Source organism: Canis lupus, chromosome 4, assembly GCF_011100685.1.
Source record: "Canis lupus familiaris isolate Mischka breed German Shepherd chromosome 4, alternate assembly UU_Cfam_GSD_1.0, whole genome shotgun sequence".
Taxonomy (NCBI): Eukaryota; Metazoa; Chordata; class Mammalia; order Carnivora; family Canidae; genus Canis; species Canis lupus.
In genome coordinates, this window is record NC_049225.1 from 69,482,171 (window position 1) to 69,501,944 (window position 19,774).

Below are 19,774 nucleotides of genomic sequence, written 5' to 3' on the forward strand. Positions count from 1 at the left end.
AAATAAACATCCAATAAATGTAAAAAGTACTTGGTTTGCCCTTAAAAATGCTTACAATGGTTTGTGAACTCCTGAGTGTTATATAAAGAAAGTAAGTCCTTTAGAGGAGAGGTCTTTAAAAAAGACAACTGGTAAAATTATCAGGAAAAGGTCCAGCTTCCCTAAGTTAAGAGTAGAGATGTTATATAGGTGGCTGAGGGTTAAGCATATGATATTATGCCAGGTGGTATTTCAGGAACGTAACTATCTTAGGCAAATGGGAGGAAGGGAGGGTGGCATAAGATGCAGCCACCTCAGGATGGAGAAGGCATAGTCAGGGCAGAAACTGTTTATGGTCCCTGTGCCACAGAAGAGCAGCCCTCAGGGAAGCAGCAGCTCCCCAGGAGAGGAGACAGGAAGCAAGAAGCCTCAGAGAGAAGCACTGTCCAATTAAGGATGGCTCTGGGGAGAGAAACCTCTGGGAACATAGACCTTGAGGGAGCACATCATGGCAAACTGTGAACACTGTGCTTTTACAGTTGCAGGAGACTTGAGATGGCAAATTTGACTTTATTTTGGAGAGGAGAAAACTATAGCACAGGTTATTTGTTAAAGGTATATATTTTCTTCGGTAATAAAAATTCCAACAACTTGAGTGTTGTTGGAATGCATTCCTTTAAAAAGACATTGCATAAATTAAATGGAAGATTACTTTTGTAGAAAATTTGTCTTCATTAAATGGAATCCTGACTCATTTGTGGCCTGTATGTACAGCCAAGGGCTAATCACATGTCATAAAGTACAGAGATCTAAGATACTATTCACATACATAATTTTAGCATTAGGTTAACTCATTTAAAAGGTAACCGTAAGCCTTCTTCCAACAATCTTGATCAGAGCAAATCGGCTCTTTTCTGATCCACTCCCTTTCTAGAAGTGTTGTGAGAGAATATATTTATTGAGTAAAATCCCCAACAGTTAAATTTTTGAACAATTTAAAAATTTTGAATAAATTTCATATGCATTAAGGAGATAGCTTTTAAAGTGAGTAGATTAACTATTGATAGATTTTTTTTTAAAGATTTTATTTATTCATGAGAGAGGCGGAGACATAAGCAGAGGGAGAGGCAGGCCATCTGGGTGCCCAACTATATACATAGATTTAAAGGCAGTATCACACACATTCTCCCTTCTGGATTCTTCTCAATGTCTTTTTTTTTTTTTTTTTTTTTCTTTTCAATGTTTTGAGTTTAGACTATGCTAAATTCTGTAAGATGCAAGCAAAGGCTTTCAGTATTTGCAAAATTAAGAAAACTTCACTTGCTGTACTGAAACCTGGTGGTTTATTACATGAATAACAACATGCAGAGTATAAAATATAAACATCTAGGAAAAACAGTTGGTACATCAGGCTTCAGGAGGACAGAAACCACACAATAATTTGAACAGGAATCATTTAATGTAAGGGATTGGGGTAATGAAGGATTGAACAGTAAAAATGAAACAACTATAGGAAGAGTGAAACAAGGACAGGCCCTACCCTTAGAAGCTGAGATAGAGCACTAAAGGAAAAGGCCTCCCTACATCTGGAGTTGAGATCCAGATGTCAGAAGGTAGAGCATAGCTCACTGGATGTTGAACTGTCTTGCTGCTGGGACTTCCCTGGAAAGCCCAGAGGGATGCTGATGGGAAAGTCATTCATGGAGAGGTACACTGCCCAACAGCCTTCTGCAGTGAAACTGCCTGAAGGAGCTCTGAGGGAGGTTTCTGGTCATTAGGCACCTGTGGCCAGTGCAGGAGCCTGATTGCAGACATAGCCTCTCTCTGAAGTTTACCAAGAATCATTTTATTTTTAAAGATGTTATTTTTAACTAATCTCTACACTCCACGTGGGGTTTGAACTCACAACTCTAAAATTAAGAGTCTCATGCTATACCAACTGAGCTAGCCAGGTGCGCTCAGCTCAGAGCTCTTTGTCAGATTCAACCTGAGGTAAAATTTGTGCTGAGTTGGCCAGTATAAATATATATAAAATATGGTAGACAATTGTTGTCTAATAGAAATATGTGAACCACATATGCAAACCATGTATGTAGTTTTAAATTTTCTAGCTGTCACATTTGAAAATGTAAAAAGGGCACCTTGCTAATTCAATCGGTAGAGTATATAACCCAACCTGCAGGTCATGAATTCAAGCCTCATGTTGGATGTGAGATTATTTAAAAAAAAAAAAAAAAAAAGTAATTTAACATTTTTTAAAGAGTATGTCCAACATCATTTACCATATAATCAGTATAAAACTGGAGATATTTTTCATTCTTTTTTTATACCAAGCCTTCAAAATACAATGTGTATGTTCTACTTTCTGCACATCTCTGTTCAGATGTCACATTTCAAATGCTCAATAGCTTTATGTGGCTAGGGGTTACCCTATTTGGTAGCATGAACGTCGACATCAAGTTTAGCATTTTGGGATTGAATGATCATTTGGTAAAGTTACCTTGATCAAAAAAAGTGCTGCATCCACCATATAAAATATAAAGATAAAATCAAAACACAAAAGTTAATAGCTTTTAGGTCAATTTACCCAGCTGGTAAACCCAGCTTTTTACCTGTAAAATGGCAAAAAGAGTTGTACCTACCTCATGTTTGTTGCACAAATTGTTGCTATGAGAACAAAATGAGATAGGTCATATAAGGTACCAGCACAGTGCCTGGCACATGGTAAGAGTTTGGTAAATGTTAGTGTTCATTATTACTATGTATGTGTCATTCCTAGATAAGGGTATCAATTTGATAGTAGTAAGAAGATAGAAAGAACCCTATAAAGATATGTATGTTGGTGAATCCACCACAGTCAATGATCTATTTATATGCTATAGCAATGTAGGCTCAGAAATTTGACTTTATCAGAACAATGAAGGTGGCTTATCTCTCAGGTAAAGCTTATATTAACAGAGTAACCAAGATTACTATATATCCAGTAAACTTTTTAACAACATTCTGTATACAAAGATAAACTGAACACTGTCTTTGTGCCTAGGCATTTGGGGATACATCGATGAACTAAGGGGAAGGAGAAAAGTGGTCATGGATAAGCCCAAGTCATGTTTAAACAAAATGACAGTCAACTCTTATTATCCAAGTAGGGGTAATAATTCCCCATTTGGGAATTATTTCTGATTGAAGATCTACAGCTACTTGGTGAGGATTTGATCCAAAGGCAGAGGGAGTAGGAAAGATGATGGTGAAATGCCTACCGCATGAGCTCAGGTTAAATCTCAAGGTCATTTTCCATCTACTCAACTTCACCACCACTGCACGCACTTCACCTGCCTCCATGGTTAATCAGCAAACTGATTAATCCACCTAGGTAATCAAAAATTGTTTGAAAATTGGCTTCCAACTAATCCAAAGTATAACTGTCAAACAGGGAGAGTGCTCTGAAAGGCTTGACAAAAACTTCTTTTTTTTAATTTAAAGATTTATTTTTATTTATTTATGATAGACAGAGAGAGAGAGAGGGGCAGAGACACAGGCAGAGGGAGAAGCAGGCTCCATGCCGGGAGCCTGACGTGGGACTCGATCCTGGGACTCCAGGATCGCGCCTTGGGCCAAAGGCAGGCGCGAAACTGCTGAGCCACCCAGGGACCCCCGACAAACACTTTAGCTCTGAAAGAACATTATCTTTCTATTCTTGAGAAAGCACCTTACCATAGCTCACATGAACTAACCAGAAAAGGAGGCAGGAAATCCTTCCTTTAACAGAGTTAGTAGGCTGAAAGACTGTTTAACATCAGATGCAGTGCCTTGGAACACAGCCAAGATAGTCTAGTTAATTACATTCTAAGTAAGGCTAGCCAAGTGGGTCTGGACATTCTCAATTCTAAACATGTATACTAACCAAGCATTATCACAAGGGCACAAAGTTCATGCCCATGGGCATTAGTCATTGCATTATTTATTATATATTTTTAAAAACCTAAATCCCCTAAGTAGAGGTTGAGTTAAATAAATTATAGTACATTCTTACGATAGTAATGCAATTGTTAAAAAAAAAAAAAGATGACTTTTATTTTTTAAAAAAGATTTTATTTATTCATGAAAGATCGAGCTAGAGAGACAGAGGCAGAGGGAGAAGCAGGTTCCATGCAAGGAGCTTGATGTAGGACTCGATCCCGGGACCCGGGATCACAACCAGAGCCAAAGGCAAGCGCTCAACTGCTGAGCCACTCAGGCGTCCCCCCAAAAGAGATGCTTTTTATTAAATGTAAATCACACTTCAATGAACTTGCTTAAAAAGGATGAGAAGCCCGGGTGGCTCAGTGGTTTAGCGCCACCTTCAGCCCAGGGCGTGATCCTGGAGACCAGGGATCGAGCCCCATGTCAGGCTCCCTGTGTGGAGCCTGCTTCTCCCTCTCTCTGTGTGTGTGTCTGTGTGTGTGTGTGTCTCGTGAATAAATAAATAAAATCTTTAAAAAAATAAAAAGGAAAGAAGACAATGGAGCAATGCCTTCAAAATTCTCAAGTAAATTCTTTACAACTTAAAACCCTATATCCAACCAAACTACGAAGTGTAAGGGTAGGATAAAGACATTTCAAGCACATAAGCTCTCAGAAAAATTCACTTCCCGGAGTTTTTCTCATAAAGCTACTGGTGGGATACATTTCACCAAAACCAGGAAAAAGAAAAGCAAAAATGGACCAAGAAGGGGAAACCATGGTATACGTGAGACAACAAATCCAACACAAGAGAAGGTTAAAGGGACTCTTGAGGAAGATAGTGAAGGGGGATTCTCAAGTGATAACTCTGATACAGGTGTACAAGGCAAATAAGAAAGATCTAGGAGAGTCATGTGCAAGAAGATCAAACTGATAATGCATATCATGTTTTAATGTCTTAAGAGATTTTAGACAATTGGTAGAATTGGGTTGCATCAATGATAAACACATAGAAAACTAAGTAAAAAATATGACAAAGTATGAATACCTCCTGTATATCATATACTTCAAGCATTTTAATGTTGAGAAAAGATTTTAGATAATTGGTAGAAAGTTTGGGTTGAATTTATAAGTACATAGATCTAAACAAGTAAAAAACACGACATAGTATTAGTTCCAGACAAAACAAAGTCTTCTATTAAAGGTCAATTATATGTAATTGAATAAGACACCTAGAAGATTCTCTAAGTCAGAATTTCATAGTCAAATAATCTAGAACCATTTCAGTAAAAATAAAATATACTAGACTTAGAACAATTCCTAACACAAAGAAAATAAAATTCCCACATAAAACCAAAAGCATCTTAATTTCTGAAATTAAAAGTTTTACACATTTGATAATGTACTTGAATTTAATTGTATTTATGTAAGAGAAATAATAGATACAAAGAATGGGAGAATTAAGTTATTTCATGAACTGATTATATATGTAAGGAAAAATATTCTTTACTGAAACAAAACAAAATCAGGTCTTTAACTCTTTTCTTGCTTATATAATCTATTAGTTATTAAGGAAACCACCAAAGCTAAATAACTGTCTGTCTACCTATCTATAGATAGGTAGATACATTTGATACATTTAACATACCTTTTAGCAAAGCTGTACCATTATCAGATTCTTTTTAAAAGTACAAAATATTTTAAAGTATCTGAAGCCATTTTAGAATGGAGACCAATCTTAAATTTTATTTATTTTTTCAAAGATTTGATTTTATTTATTTATGAGAGACAGAGAGACAGAGGCAGAGAGGGAGGCAGAGGCAGAGGGAGAAGCAGGCTCCCCGCAGAGCAGGGAGCCCGACATGGAGCTTGATCCCAGGACCCTGGGATCATGACCTGAGTCAGAGGCAGATGCTTACCTGACTGAACCATCCAGGCGCCCCTTAAATGTTTAAATACTGTATCTTTTCCTTATTTCAAAAGCATTTAAGGGTGACAGAAAAGACAGAAATGAACCTTAAATGGTTATTGCTAAGGGAAAGAAGCCAGTCTGAAAAGACTCCATGCTGTATGATTCCAATTAAGTAGACATTCTGAAAAAGGCAAAATGATAAGAGACAGGAAAAAGAGGACAGAGTTGAACATGTGAAGCACGGGATTTTTAGGGTGGTGAAAATATTCTGACCCATAATAGCAGACAGATGGCATTGAACAGTTGTCAAAATCCGTAGAACTTTACAGTGGGACGTGAACCTGAAGGTATGCAGATTTTAAAAAGTCAGTTGCAAGGCTGTGGTGTAAGGCCTAATATTAAGGTTCAATATTATATATTGTTGCCTTGACATCTGGTAATATTGAGAGGGCCTGAAAAGGCATAGCTATAAGTTCCCCTCCCCTTTCTGCTCCCACAGTTAAGTTTCTATAGCCAAACAACCCTCCTTACCAAAAGGCCAGGCATAGTTAGTGCTAATTCTTGAGTAGTGAGTTCAGTTCCCTGTCAGCATGTACAATTATTCAAGTAACTAGTCACGTTCTTCACAAGAACCAGGAGGGAACCCACCCTATTGATACTACAAATCCTGCCTTTTGAACCCACTGGTTGGTTGTTCTGTTCCTGATGGCAACCCCTGTTAGTATGTGACCAAGAGACCACTGCTGATGGTCCTCTGTTTGGTGGTGTGCATTTGGCCATCCGCATGACCCTAGGAGGGAATTCCTCCCTCAGCAACATGGTACATAAGAGATTAAAGCAAAAATTGGGGCATTCCAGAGCAGAATGCAGATTGTGACAACATAATCTATTGGTATTATACTACGTAAAACGTCCTCACTGAAGAGGGTGGAGGGCAAAGGTGCTTACCTAAAGAAATGGTGAAGTCCAGATTAGCACTTGGAAATGAGGGAGTCTATAAAACTAAAGACAAAAGGAACTGCACAGTTGTTATCCACAGAGGTAGGGTTAACAATTCTATTTCCATAAATACATCTGCTACTCTAAGCAATTAAGGAAAGGATTGTTAGATAATGGAAGCTAGGTTTCTTGCTGTTGGAGTGGGAGTTTAAAGATAAGCAAAGGAAAGAGACAAGGATAACCTATGTAGTGATGGACTAGAGTTGGTTATATAAAATCATGTTTAGCTATTACAGATAGGGGCAGTTGTACATATAGCAATATTTAGAGATATGGGTATATTGATAGTATACACACATATATTTTCTTGCTCTGTCAGCTGAGAGAGTCTAGAAGCAATGACACTTCAAACACCAAATCTTGGATTCTAATACTGCTCTCCAATAAAAGTAAGCAGGATACCTTGGAGAAATGGCTGATCCTAGCCCTGGAGCAGGAAATAATACAAGATGATTCTGGAACATCTTGTAGTACCAGAAAGTAAGGAAGTGCTAAACAAAAACACAATAAAAATGACATTGATGAAGGTATGTCAAAAGGATACAGGAGCCAACTAAGAAAGCATCCACTGATCAAAGCTGGAACAATTTATTGCTCAAATTGCAATATTTGAATTGCAAGGGAATTGGATTATAACCCAGTTATAATAACCTGAAGGGAGAATTGGATTATAACCCAGCTATAAAATAAACATTCATGAATCTACACTGCTGTAAATAAATGATTGAATAAATGGGAGAGAAGAAGCAAAACTGTGAAAAATTCTAAATAACTTACGTAGATAGCATACCCTAAAGGCAGGGGAGCATAACTCTCCAATCCTTAAGTGTGGGCTGTGGTTAGTGATTTCCTTCTATAGAATACAGAAAAGAATACAGTATGGAAAAAAGGAAAAAAAGAGTAAGTCTATAGTAGAGAAACCCGACAAACACGACCTCTGGCAGGTAATTAAGGTCAACACCAACAGTGATAAACCATGTACGTAAGTATGAACCCTTGATATAAGATTAAAATGGACCATTGTCTGTGTTCCTCCTCCCAAACCACTAACAATCAGTCTAGCCATGAGAAAAACATCAAATTCCAAAAGAGAGGCAGTCTACAAAATACCTGACCAATACACCTCAATACTGTCAAGATCATTAAAACCAGGAATACCCGAGGAATTCTCATAGCCAAGAGGATCCTACAGGGGCATGATAACTAAATGCAATGTGGTCCTGGAACAGAAAAAGGAAATTTGGTAAAAATTATGGAAATTGGAATGAAGTGTGGACTTCAGTTAATGATAATATATCAATATTGGTTCATTGATTGTTACAAATGTACCACAGAATGTAAGGTATTGATAACAGTAGAAACTGGCTGTGGAGTACATAAGAACTCTGTACTATCTTCACATCTTTTCTGTAATGCTAAAGCTGTTCTAAAAAATACTAAAAAAGGGCAGCCCCGGTAGCTTAGCGGTTTAGCACCGCCTTCAGCCCGGGGCCAGATCCTGGAGACCAGGGATCCAGTCCCACATCAGGCTCCCTGCATGGAGCCTGCTTCTTCCTCTCCTGTGTCTCTGCCTCTCTCCCTCCCTCTCTCTCATGAATAAATAAATAAAATCTTAAAAAAAAAAAACAACAAGGCATCGGAAGAGGATGGTGGGGGGCACCTGGGTGACACAGTTGGTTAAGAGTCTAGCACTTGATTTCAGCTCAGGTCATGACCTTATGGTATTGATATCAAGCTCCACATCAGATGCTGCACTGAGCATGGGGCCTGCTTGAGATTCTCTCTCCTTCTGCCCCTCCACCGCTCATGCCTTCTCTCTTAAGAAAAAAAAAAAGGATCTGGAAAGCTTAAAGAGTAATATTTCCCTTAAAGTAAATAAGGGAGCTTGGGCAAGCTGAAGTGAAGAGGCTTTGCATGTCTGTTTCTTACAGCATCTCTTCCAGTTTACAATACACCCCTCCACTGAGGACAGGACAGCAGCCCAGACCAGAGGGAGCTAAGCCAGGCAGCTGCATAGGAGTCAGTCTGTAAGGGATACTATACATCTCTGAGGTGCCAAATTATCACTCAAATTTGTATTTACCTGAACTCTTCCTGGAAAGGGGTAGTGAAAAAGAACCACTTTGCTAAATTACTTGTGGTGAGATAAGAGCTCCCCGGCTACAGAAAACCAGCTTAGATTGAATGTGTGCTTAGATGGCCTGCTGATCGCAGTCTAAGAAATGAGGGTCTAGTAACATCAGTGTCTTTGCTCCCTGGAAAAATGCTCTGCAATCCTCTATTTTGTGCCTTTCCACTTAGATAAATGTCAAACCACAAAAAAAATTTTTAAAGATTTTTTTTTTTTAAGTAACCTCTGCATTCAACATAAGGCTCATATTCATGACCCTGAGATCAAAAGTTGCACACTCTTCTGACTGAGCCAGGAAGGCACTCCAATGTTGAACAAAGTTTTAAATCATATTGTTTTGGTGCGCCTGGGTGGCTCAGTTGGTGGGGTGTCTGCCTTCTGCTCAGGTCATGATCCCAGGGTCCTGGGATCCAGTCCCACCCACATCAGGCTCCCTGTTCAGTGGGGAGTCTGCTTCTCCCTCTACCACTCTCCCTTGCTTGTGATCTCTCTCTCTCTTAAATGAATAAATAAAATCTTAAAAAAAAAAAAAAAAAAAGAATATTGGGATGCCTGGGTGGCTCAGCGGTTGAGTGCCTGCCTTTGGCCCAGGGTGTGATCCTGGAGTCCCAGGATCGAGTCCCACATTAGGCTCCCTGCATGGAGCCTGCTTCTCCCTCTGTCTGTGTCTCTGCCTCTGTGTGTCTCTTATGAATAAATAAATAAAATCTTAAAAAAAAAAAAAAGAATATTGTTTTGAAGGGAACCAAACTGCTGGTCTGAATGGAGAGACAAATTATTAGCCCATTCAAGGTATCCAAGCATTTATCAGCTCCTTGTATTACCAATTGAGTAAAAGCAAGACTAATAGCAACCAGAAACAGGACAGTCCAATTACTTTTCTCTCCATATAGTCTCAAGGACATTGTTTCCTTTAGCTGATAGGAACAGGGCAGCAAAGTTGTTACATTTTTTGTTGAAGGAATACACCTTCTGCTGCTGATCATGGATAGGTCTACATGCCTGATACTCAGAGAATCAACTGGGAGATGGGTAGGGTTGATGTTTTCTCATTAATAGGAAGTAAGCCAACCAGGATCAACCAGCCACTTGTACATAGAGATGGGCCAAGGGAGTCCTCGCAGACAGTGCTAAGATTTTCCCTAGAAAACAGTTCTAGGCCTATGTCTAGAAGGATAATTGAAGCTAAAGAGTGTCATCATGAGAGGGTTCTAAACATTTTTTTTTTTTTTGCCTAAAAAGCTTTTTTTTTTTTTTTTTTTTAAAGATTTGATTTATTCATTAGAGACACAGATTGAGGCAGAGACATAGGCAGAGGGAGGAGACACAGGCTCCCTGCAGGAGCCTGATGCGGGACTCGATCCTAAAACTCTAGGATCATGTCCTGAGCTGAAGGCAGACACTCAACTGCTGAGCCATACAGCATCCCTTGCCTAAAAAGTTTCTAATTAGGAGTTAGGAACCATCTAGTTAAATAGAGGAAAATAGTTCACAAATTTTTATCACTAACATCTTGGAAGCTTCTAATATAAACTGTTCTTTTTTCTGTCTCTTCCATAGGCTTATATTGCTTCTGGACTCTTCTAATTATCCATATTCTCCAAGTAAATCTTCTATTCTTGGATCCCTTAATGCACTACTTAATCTGCCATTTGTATGGTGATGACACCCAATCTGTATCTCTGGGCTGACCTTTCTTTGGAGTAATAGACCTGTATTACTAGTATCACCCTGGATATCCTTATCTGAATGTCTTTTAGATGCCCTAATGTTACAAGTAGAATTCATTATTTCTATTGAACCTCTATTCCCCATTCTCCCAAAAATCCCTCCAGAGGTCGAGAGGTAAGTAAGATTTCTTCCTCACCCTCTCTGTCCACACCAATCTCTGGTGTTGCTAATTCCATGTCTATTTGAAATTTTTCTTCTTTATACATAGTACCTGTCTCATCATTTCATTACCAGTTCTCCTGTTTTATCACCACTTTGGTCTTGCTCTTTTCCAAACCATCCTCCACAATGAATTCAGAGTTTAATTTTTTTTTCTAACAGTTAAACACTTTTTGACTCTATGATATATGCATAAGGTTCAAAACCAAAAAGTTAAGAAGTGTAAATACGGGAAAGTCTGCCCACCTGACTTCTTGATCACCATTTTCCCTTACCAAAGGCACCCATAGCCATCAATTTCTTTAGTAAAAGTAATTCTAAAATGCACCTACTTCATATCTTCTGTGGTTCATCACTCCATAACGTCCAAATTGAGAAGTACATATGAGGATTTTTCAGGATTTACTGTTTGTCTTTTGTTTCTTCTAACAAATCCCTCTGTACATCCAGATTTCATCCCCTGTATCTACTTTGTTTTCCCTGAAAAGCCTAAGGCTTCTTTCCCTCTGTGATTTTGCATATGCTCTTCCCTCTGCCTGGGATGCCTTGTTCCCCATGTTTTCCCACACCCTGTGCCATCCTTCATTGAGTACAGTGCAATACCCCTTGCCCTTCCCCTATATTCAAGTTGAAGCTTTATGGACCTCCACAGATAAAGGTTATGCCTTCCCTTCACGAAACCCCTTTTAAAGAACCATAGAGTGGGGCACCTGGCTCGCTCAGTTGGGGGAGCATGCAACTCTTGATCTTGGGGTTGTGAGTTTGAGCTCCATTTTGTAGAGATTAAAAATAAAATCTTTAAAAAAAGGACCATACATATGTCTTTATTGTAGCACCTAGGACATTGCTTTGCCATGTTGAAAGCAGTATTGTGTTCCTTTGTCTTTTGAGTCCTTAGAGTCTAGCAAACTAATACCTACTTTTTAAATAAATATTTAATATTAGTTACAGTGTAACTACAACTAAGGTAAGACCATATTAGGCTGCATTAATAGAAGTATAGTGCTCAGAATTTTTAGTTCTGGACACCATATTTAGAGAGAGAGAGAGAGAGAGAGAGAGACTGAAGAAGTGTAATATCCACCTGTCAGTGTACGGTTCACTAACACTGTGATGGCCTTAATAAGAAAAGACCAAGAGAATGCACAGCTCTCATAGGATCCCTGAAGGGCCGGAGGGGAAACAGCTGACAACTACTTAACTTCCTCCTGAAACGCAAGGTTCTCCAACAGGGTGTTGGGTCATTGTGGTATGTCTTCATCAGTGCTGAGATGTACTGCAACTTATTTGTACTTATAAAAGCTGAACTACTGAAATCTGAAAACAGTTTACCTTTCCCCTCCCTCCTAAATTAGTGTGGAATCAAGGTCGCTTCTGTAAAGTCACTCCTGCCCACTTACATTCCAATCTACTTGGCTTGAGAAAGGGGTAGAGTTACAACAGATGGGTCTGGAAACTGGGTGTAAACCAATTTGCTTATCTTCACTTCTAACCCGGGAGAATGTTGAGCATGTGAATACTATCTGAGTAGGAGGAAATAGAGAACAGTCATCCTAGACTATGAGCTCCTCCAGGGTAAGAGATTCCTCCATGAATTTTCATTTTGTATTTATCTACAGGGTCCGGCAGTGTTTGAAGAAGAAATGAGCGAGGGTTTGAGGATGGATCAATGCGAGGATGAAAGAAAAGAGAGGGTGCAAGAAAATGTGACCAAAACTTGAATGAAGGAAAGAGAAAAAGCAAGCGATTAAAGAAGGCTTATTTACCTTCTTAGAAATTGTTAACTGAATTCAGTTTTTAATCATAAGGAAAAAAAAAAACCAGCAATAAAAGCTGTTTAAATAGAGACTATGGAAGACCAGATAAGGTGACCTCTAAGTTCCCAGTCAAGCCTTTTTGATCCAAGATTCTACGTTTTATTTCCCCAGTAATGCCTTTGAGTGAATGGTAGCATTTAATGAATATATATTAAATAAAACTATAATCTAAAATATTAGAACAGAAACAAACATGTTTCTGTTAAAAAAAAAACCCATATAATTTTCTTAATTGGGTTTTCATAGTTTCGTGAAGAGATTGCCCATTGATTTGCAAAATGCAGCTTCAGTTTGCTCCTTTGTAAAATGTTTTGTGGCTTAACCACACAGGACTGAGGTACCTTGTGATTCTTTTTTCTTTTAGGTTAAAAGAAATAACAGAACTTTGCTAGGTTGAACTCTAGACATGATGCAGATTTAAAGTAATTTAAGATGATACTTCAGGGTAAGGAATTAAAGTTTTTCTTTTTCTAAGAGAATCCAGTAATCTATTTCCGCTTTGTAGAGATCCAAGATGCCTGAGATGCAGAAACTCAGGAGGCAACAAGTAAAGATGAAGAGACCACAGAGCAAAAACAGTTACCACTGCCCACTCCCCAAGTATGTTAGTAATCAGACTTCTTAACTTTATGGCCCTTCAGAATATGTGCAGTCCATAATACATCAGAAACTGATTATCCAGGGCTAGTTGTAACTGTTGATGTAATTCTAAACTCAAGCTTTTGCTTCTCTTGCAGTACTTAATGCATGTTATTTTGCTTTCATAAACAGAATATAACAGTCAGACGAGCTGGGTAACTTTGATTAGGTACAAAAAGGATAATACTTTTAGTCTTACTTTTTTATATTATTTTCTCGATGGGTTCAACTCTGCCCATTGACACTGGCCCAAACGCTATCACACTGCAAAACTGAGATCGTATCTTGTTTTTTTGGACACTTCACTTTGCTCACGTCAGTGGAATTCAACTGAGTAGTGAACTGGCTTAAACATTTAACACAGGGACGCCTGGGAGGCTCAGCGGTTGAGCACCTGCCTTTGGCTCAGGGTGTGATCCGAGGATCGAGTCCCACATCGGGCTCCTTGTGGGGAGCCTGCTTCTCCCCCTGCCTGTGTGTCTGCCGCTCTCTGGGTCTCTCCTGAATAAATAAGATCTTTTAAGAAATTTAATACCAACAAGCATATTTCAACTCCTCCCCCCCGCCCCCCCCCCCCCGTGACAGGCCACATCCCATTTGTATAGATGATAGACTAAACTGTACTCATCGCAAGTACGGTAAGTATCTGTCGACTGACTTGGTTGATGCAACCCTAAGCCTCGACTTCAGTTCAAAGTCTACATTTTACCGGAAACCTAAAAATGTTAATTCCTACGTGTGTAACACCCCATTCCTGAGCACACATACCGTTCGCAGGGTTCCCAACCGGCCCTTTCCCACGGGGCTTGCCTGGGGAAGGAAACTTGAGAAAAGCCTCCAGGAGCAGGAAAGCCCGACGACGCCACTAGGGCTGTCGAGGCGCCCGGCGGCAACGGACGGGCTCACGGCACCAAGCGCAGCCGCAGCCGCAGCCGCAGCCGCAGCCGCAGGGGACCGGTGCCGAGGGGGCTCCGTCGGAGATGCTCTCCGTCGGGGCACCTCCCGGGGGCTTCTCAGGTCCATCCGCACCGCAAAAATGAGCAGGCTGGGTGGGAACCGGCGGCCCGGCGCAGTCCCCGGCCGCGTCCCACCGCCCGCGGCGCCGGAGAGCCGCCCGCCCGGCCCCGCCCCGCCCCGGGAGTCGCCGGCAGCGGGGTCGCCGCGGGCAGGACCGGCCGCCGGGGAGCGCAGCCGCCCGCTCCGCAGCCCCGGGGCCCGGGCAGGGCGGGGCGCGGCGCGGCGGCGCGAGGAACCGGGGCTCCGGGGCTCCGAGGCCCCGCGGCCCCGCCGGCGACCCCCGCCGCCCCGCCAGGGGGAGCGTGCGCGCCGGCGCCGGGGCGGGGGAGCGCCGAGGGGGGCGGGGGCCCGGCGGGCGCGGCTGGCGGCGGCGCGGCGGCTCGGCGGCCCGGAGGCCCGGAGGCCCGGCGGCCCGCCCGCGTCCCCTCCCCTCCCCTCCCCGCCCCCGCCCCCGCCCCCGCCCCGGCGCGGCCTGCCCGCCCCCTCCGCCCCCTCCCGCGGCGCCATGCGCAGGCTCAGTTCCTGGAGGAAGATGGCGACGGCCGAGAAGCAGAAACACGACGGGCGGGTGAAGATCGGCCACTACATCCTGGGGGACACGCTGGGGGTCGGCACCTTCGGCAAAGTGAAGGGTGAGGACCGCGGGGGCGAGGGTCGGCGGCGGCCGGCGACCCGCGCGCCGCGCGCCGTCCGCGCCTCTCAGCCCCCGCCCCCCGCCCCGGCGTCCCTGCCCCCCTGCCCCGGGCTCGGCAGCCCCCGGCCTGGCTGCGGCGGCAGCGGCGTCCGAGCGGCCGCGGGACTGCGGCGCGACCCTGCCTGGCCGCGGGGGGGGGGGGGGAGGGGGCGGTCGCCATGGCGACGGCGCCGCGGCCCGAGGGGCTCGGCTCGGCTGGGCGCTGCGTGGGGCGGGGCGGGGCTGCGGAGGTGCGGAGGTGCGGAGGTGCGGACTCGCCCAGGTGGGGCCGGCGGGGCTGCGCCGCCCGGGGGGCCGGGGCGGGGGGCGGGGGTTGGGGGGCGGGGGGCCGGGGCGAGGGCCTCCCGGGGCCCGCGGCCGCTCCCTCGGCTCCGCGCCAGCCCATGGCCCCCCTGGCGGCGCCCGGGGTCGTCCGCGTTTCCGTCCCCTCTAGGAGGTTCTCCCCTTACCTGCCGGGGCCGATTCTTAGTGTGCGATGGGTGCCCCCTCCTCAGCCTCCCCCAGAAAGTAAGCTTGCTTTGGGGTAGCTTACGGAATTTTTTTTTTTTTTTTTTAAAGGGCCATCTTGTTGGGAAGGATGACTAATTTTTGTTCGGAGCAGTTAATGAGTATAAAACTGGTCCTGTATTTGCGATGCACGGTTTATGTTCTGAACGCAGACTCCGTGCCTTCAAGTGTTTCTGAATTACCAGTTTTGCAGACTCTGTGCCAAACTTGGTAGGTAGTGCAGATGTTGCCCCCAGACGGTATTTATTAGCTCATTAACGTAGTTTGTTTCCACTTATTTTCACAGGATATGTGTGTTTTAATAACTTAGCGCACATCATTTGAACTTTTTTTAAGGAAAGTATGGAATCTCTTACCCTTGTGTTTCAACACAGTATTCTAGAAATAACACATTTGATCACGAGTCCACCAATTCTGGCACAAAAAGTTTAATTGCAAATTTTGTGAGGCATAAATATTTTTTCTTTAAGATATTTGACCTATTAGGGATGTAGAGGAAGGAAGCATGGAACTGATAAATATAATTCATGCATTGGCTTTGGATAAATAACCTATGACTTGCATATACCAAGCTCTTGGTAAATGTTTGACTTGAAAGAAAAAAAGTTGTGAAAGTCTGAACAGTGAATTAACTGAGCCTTGCTTTACCGGAGCTAAATAAACATTTTCTGATTTTATCTAGGGATGGAAGAGGAGAACCCTTCCTTCTCTTGCTCTTTCTGAGTCATAGAACTGGAAAATTGCTGTATAGCCCACAGGGAAGCAACTGCCTAAGCCTTCTTATGAAAATCAGCAAGGCCAACAATGTAAGAAAGTAAGAAGCAAATGCCAGAATAGGGTAATAAGAGCCATCAGGGTGGGTCTATATTAGGCCAGTAAGATGTCTCTGTGCCCTCAAAGTTATTTTTAGCTATGTTGTCAGTCTCTTTACTTGTTAGCAATTACTAACTGCTTTTAGTTGACAAATATTTGTAAGAAGTGCTCATTAATGCCCCAGAATAGTGATGACAGTCTTGATGCCCTTATTCCTCCCAGGGTTCTGCTTGGATTAGGATGCTCATCATTCTAATAAAGACCTGTGTAATTCAGGTCTCATATTTGTGTTTGCTAGGTAGCTTTTGGCATGGTGGTAAATAGGAAAGCAAGAGGAGATTTTTCATTTTCTGAATTTGATCTGTGATGTCTGTGACAAGAATCCTTCCAGTGAGTGCTGTTCCTTAGCCTTCATTCTTCCACATGTGCCTCTCTTGAATACTAAATACCATCAACCTCTCCTCTTGTATCATAGAAAAGCTAATATTCATCAAAGAATCAAAGGTTTCATTGATAGGGTTAAATTTGTTCATAAATACATCAGTTGATACTGGTCAAAATCCTCATCCAGTGCATTTTTAAGTTGTCAAGCAGTTGTGATGCTTTTGCTCCAAGTATAGTAATAGAAAATCAACCTAGCCAAGAATATCTCTGTGCTTCTCTCTCCAAAGCACAGAAGCTTCAGCATACCTCTCACGAGTCTCATGGGCTCATCTAGTCCTTGGGACCAGGGATGCCTTGTGCCAATTGGTTTAGGCTTATGTTCCTAAGTAGGTACTCGCAAGGGAGATAGTGTTACCCATGGTGGAATATGGCCCATTGTTGAGTGTGTGTGTGGTGAGGGCATCTTATTCTGATATACTTAGTGGAGGGAGACAGGATAAATACCTATACAGAATGGGTATTAATTGTTAGGAGAGAGAGAGGTGGACATAGATGCTCATTTGAGCAGGTTAAAACAGCTGTTACAATGGTGGTGTTGGTAACTTACACTAGCCTTAATTTGACAGGAATTCTTATGAATGATATGATTAGCCATGTATTTCAATGGAGATAGTTTGGAGTAGATAGAGCTTTTAAAATTAGTTACACGTTGGTAAATATAACATAGGAAAGGAATCTAACAGAATATTAGATATTAGATGATATTAATCTACAATATCATCTAATATTAGATGATATTGATACACAGACAAATTCCCACTATGATATTATATGCTTAGAAGAAATTTTATTTTGGGGGGCAAAGGAAACTATAAATTTGCAGTGATATTTTGTTTCCTATTACAGGCTAAAAAAGTCATTTGGTAACAATGATATCATTGTGAGGGGAAAGTTTAAACAGACTACTAAAGTTGGTTTGGGATTATGCTTGAATTATCTTTTATATTTCCAAATTACCCTTTTCTAATCCTGGCTATCAGGGTGTTAGTCTCTATTCCCTTGCAGGATCCACTCCCCTTTCCCTAGGTACAACAGTTTTAAAAGCATGGATGAACAGAGAGTCATGTTACTATTGCAGTAAATTAAAATGGCAGTTTTTGTTAAGTTTTCCAAGAGAAGAGAAGATGGTCTCTTTAGTGGTGTAGGTGGTCTTCGGCAAATGAGTTGTTTATATACGCAACCTATTAAGTTGGGGAGCATTTTTCTACATAAAACTGCAATTTCAGGTAAATAGGTGAATCAGGCGCAGTAGAAATTATTTAAAAATTTCTTTAAGGAGGGATGCCTGGGTGGCTTAGCAGTTAAAGCGTCTGCCTTAGGCTCAAGGCGTGATCCTGGGACTTGGCGTGATCCTGTCCCACAAGGGGCTCCTTGCAGGGAGCTTGCTTCTCCCTCTGCCTGTGTCTCTGCTTCTGCCTGTCTCTCTCTGTGTCTCTCCTGAATAAACAAATAAAATCTTTAAACAAAAACAAAACAAAAATTTCTTTAAGGAGGGCAGTTCTTGGCTAGCTTAGTCAGTAAAGCATGCTACTCTTCATCTTGGTTCATGAGTTCAAGTCCCCACATTGGATGCAGAGCTTACTAAAAAAAAAAAGTCTTTAAGGAAAAAAGTTATGTATTGTATCTATCTATCTATCTGTATCAGTTTAGGTAGTCTCAAGTTACAAAAACTGAAGAAGTAGAAGAGCATGTACTGTCATGTTATTTATGTAAATTTTAAAGTCATGCAAAAACACCCAAACATTGCTAGTGAGAGTAAATTATTGCCACTCCTATAGAGTGTGATAGTATTTATTAAAGTTAGCCCAGCAATTCGACCTCTAGGAATTTATCCTATAGATATACTCCTGTGTGTAGGAAATAATGAATTTATTCATTCTCATATTGTTTATAAATACAAAGGGTTGGAAACAACCTTTCTAGTAGGACAATAGTTAAATTATGGTTATCCATACAATGATATGCCTTGCAAACATTAGAAAAAAACAAGATTTTATATAATTTAGGGAGCAATTTCCAAGGTGTATTTTTAAGAGGAAGAATAAGGGGATAGTAGAACAAATTAGAAGAGAGTATACCTACCATTTGTGTATAAAAAATAGGAGCAAATAAGGCATTTAAGTGTAACTACTTGCATATGTATGGATAAACATACCCTTTAAAGATAAACATGAAACCATTACATTAGTTGTTCAGAGGAGAGGAACTAGGTAGCAGGGGGACATTTCACTATATCCTTTTGTACTGTTTAATTGTCTGGTGCAGGCATTAGAATATATATAAAATTAAATTTGTAGAAATAAACATAGGGAAAACATTGTTACAGTATTGTTTATGGGTTCATACAGGAAGGGAAGACAAATAAAATACCACATTCGAAGTAGTGGTTACCTCTTGGGAGAGAGAAAGGAGAAAGAGATCTGGGAGGGGCATACAGAGCTTTATTTGCATCTGTGATGTTTTACTGCCTAAGCTAGTGGTGGGTGGAACATGGGTATTTGGTTTGCCTTTTGGGATGCCTGAAATGTTTTGTTAGGAAAACCTGCCTTTCTCAAATTTATACTTATAGCTTTTAAAGCTCACCCCTCTCTAGAATTATTTTCCTTATACTTTTAGGAGTGAGGTTTTTTGTTTTGCTTTGTTTTTGTTTGTTTTTAAGATTTATATATTTATTTTAGAGAAAGAAGGCAAGAATGGGGTGGGCAAGAATGGGGTGGATGAGGGAGGGGCAGAGGGAAAGAGAGAATCCTAAACAGGCCCCCGAAGTGCAGCTCCATTACAGGGTCTTGAGATCTTGACATGAGCTGAAATCAAGAGTCCTATGCTTAACCAATTGAGCCACCCACGCACCCAGAGTGAGACTCTTTTTACTCTTAATTTTAGAGTGGGAATTATATAGGTGATTAGAATATCTTTAGTAGATATTTCTTTGTGGTATCTCTTTCCTATTTAACATTTTCTCTTCCAAAGTATGATCTTGTTTCACTTTA

The 19,774-nt window shown here is 41.5% G+C and overlaps 2 protein-coding genes and 1 long non-coding RNA gene across 14 annotated transcripts in view; 2 read left to right on the forward strand and 1 right to left on the reverse strand.

Moving 5' to 3' along the window:
* Positions 1-14,329, reverse strand: part of CARD6 (caspase recruitment domain family member 6) — a 40,487-nt gene extending 26,158 nt beyond the window's left edge. Inside the window, exon 1 of one of the 2 annotated variants that reach the window (XM_038535237.1) lies at positions 14,078-14,329. The gene's annotated coding sequence lies outside the window, so the exon portion shown is untranslated. The remainder of the gene's footprint in view (positions 1-14,077) is intronic. The other variant, XM_038535235.1, reaches the window with a different exon arrangement.
* On the forward strand, positions 6,719-13,195 carry LOC111095625. 3 transcript variants are annotated; one of them, XR_005358543.1, is made up of 3 exons: positions 6,719-6,874; positions 12,473-12,720; positions 13,176-13,195. It is a non-coding gene; the product is annotated as an uncharacterized LOC111095625 (long non-coding RNA). The 3 variants fall into 3 exon arrangements; XR_005358542.1 differs by lacking the exon at positions 13,176-13,195 and adding an exon at positions 13,035-13,049; XR_005358541.1 differs by lacking the exon at positions 13,176-13,195 and having other exon boundaries at positions 12,473-12,732.
* Positions 14,330-14,794: 465 nt separating the features above from the next.
* The window catches only part of PRKAA1 (protein kinase AMP-activated catalytic subunit alpha 1), a 36,074-nt gene continuing 31,094 nt past the window's right edge, over positions 14,795-19,774 (forward strand). For 3 of the 9 annotated variants that reach the window (XM_038535242.1, XM_038535246.1, XM_038535247.1), the window contains exons 1-2: positions 14,825-14,958; positions 16,210-16,333. Coding sequence is in view for 3 of the 9 variants with exons in the window: in XM_038535241.1 (XP_038391169.1) it covers positions 14,832-14,958 (127 nt within the window). In the remaining 6 variants the exon portion in view is untranslated. Of the gene's footprint in view, positions 14,959-15,389; positions 15,528-15,603; positions 15,738-16,209; positions 16,342-19,774 lie in introns of those variants that run through there. The other 6 variants (XM_038535245.1, XM_038535243.1, XM_038535244.1 and 3 more) reach the window with 6 other exon arrangements.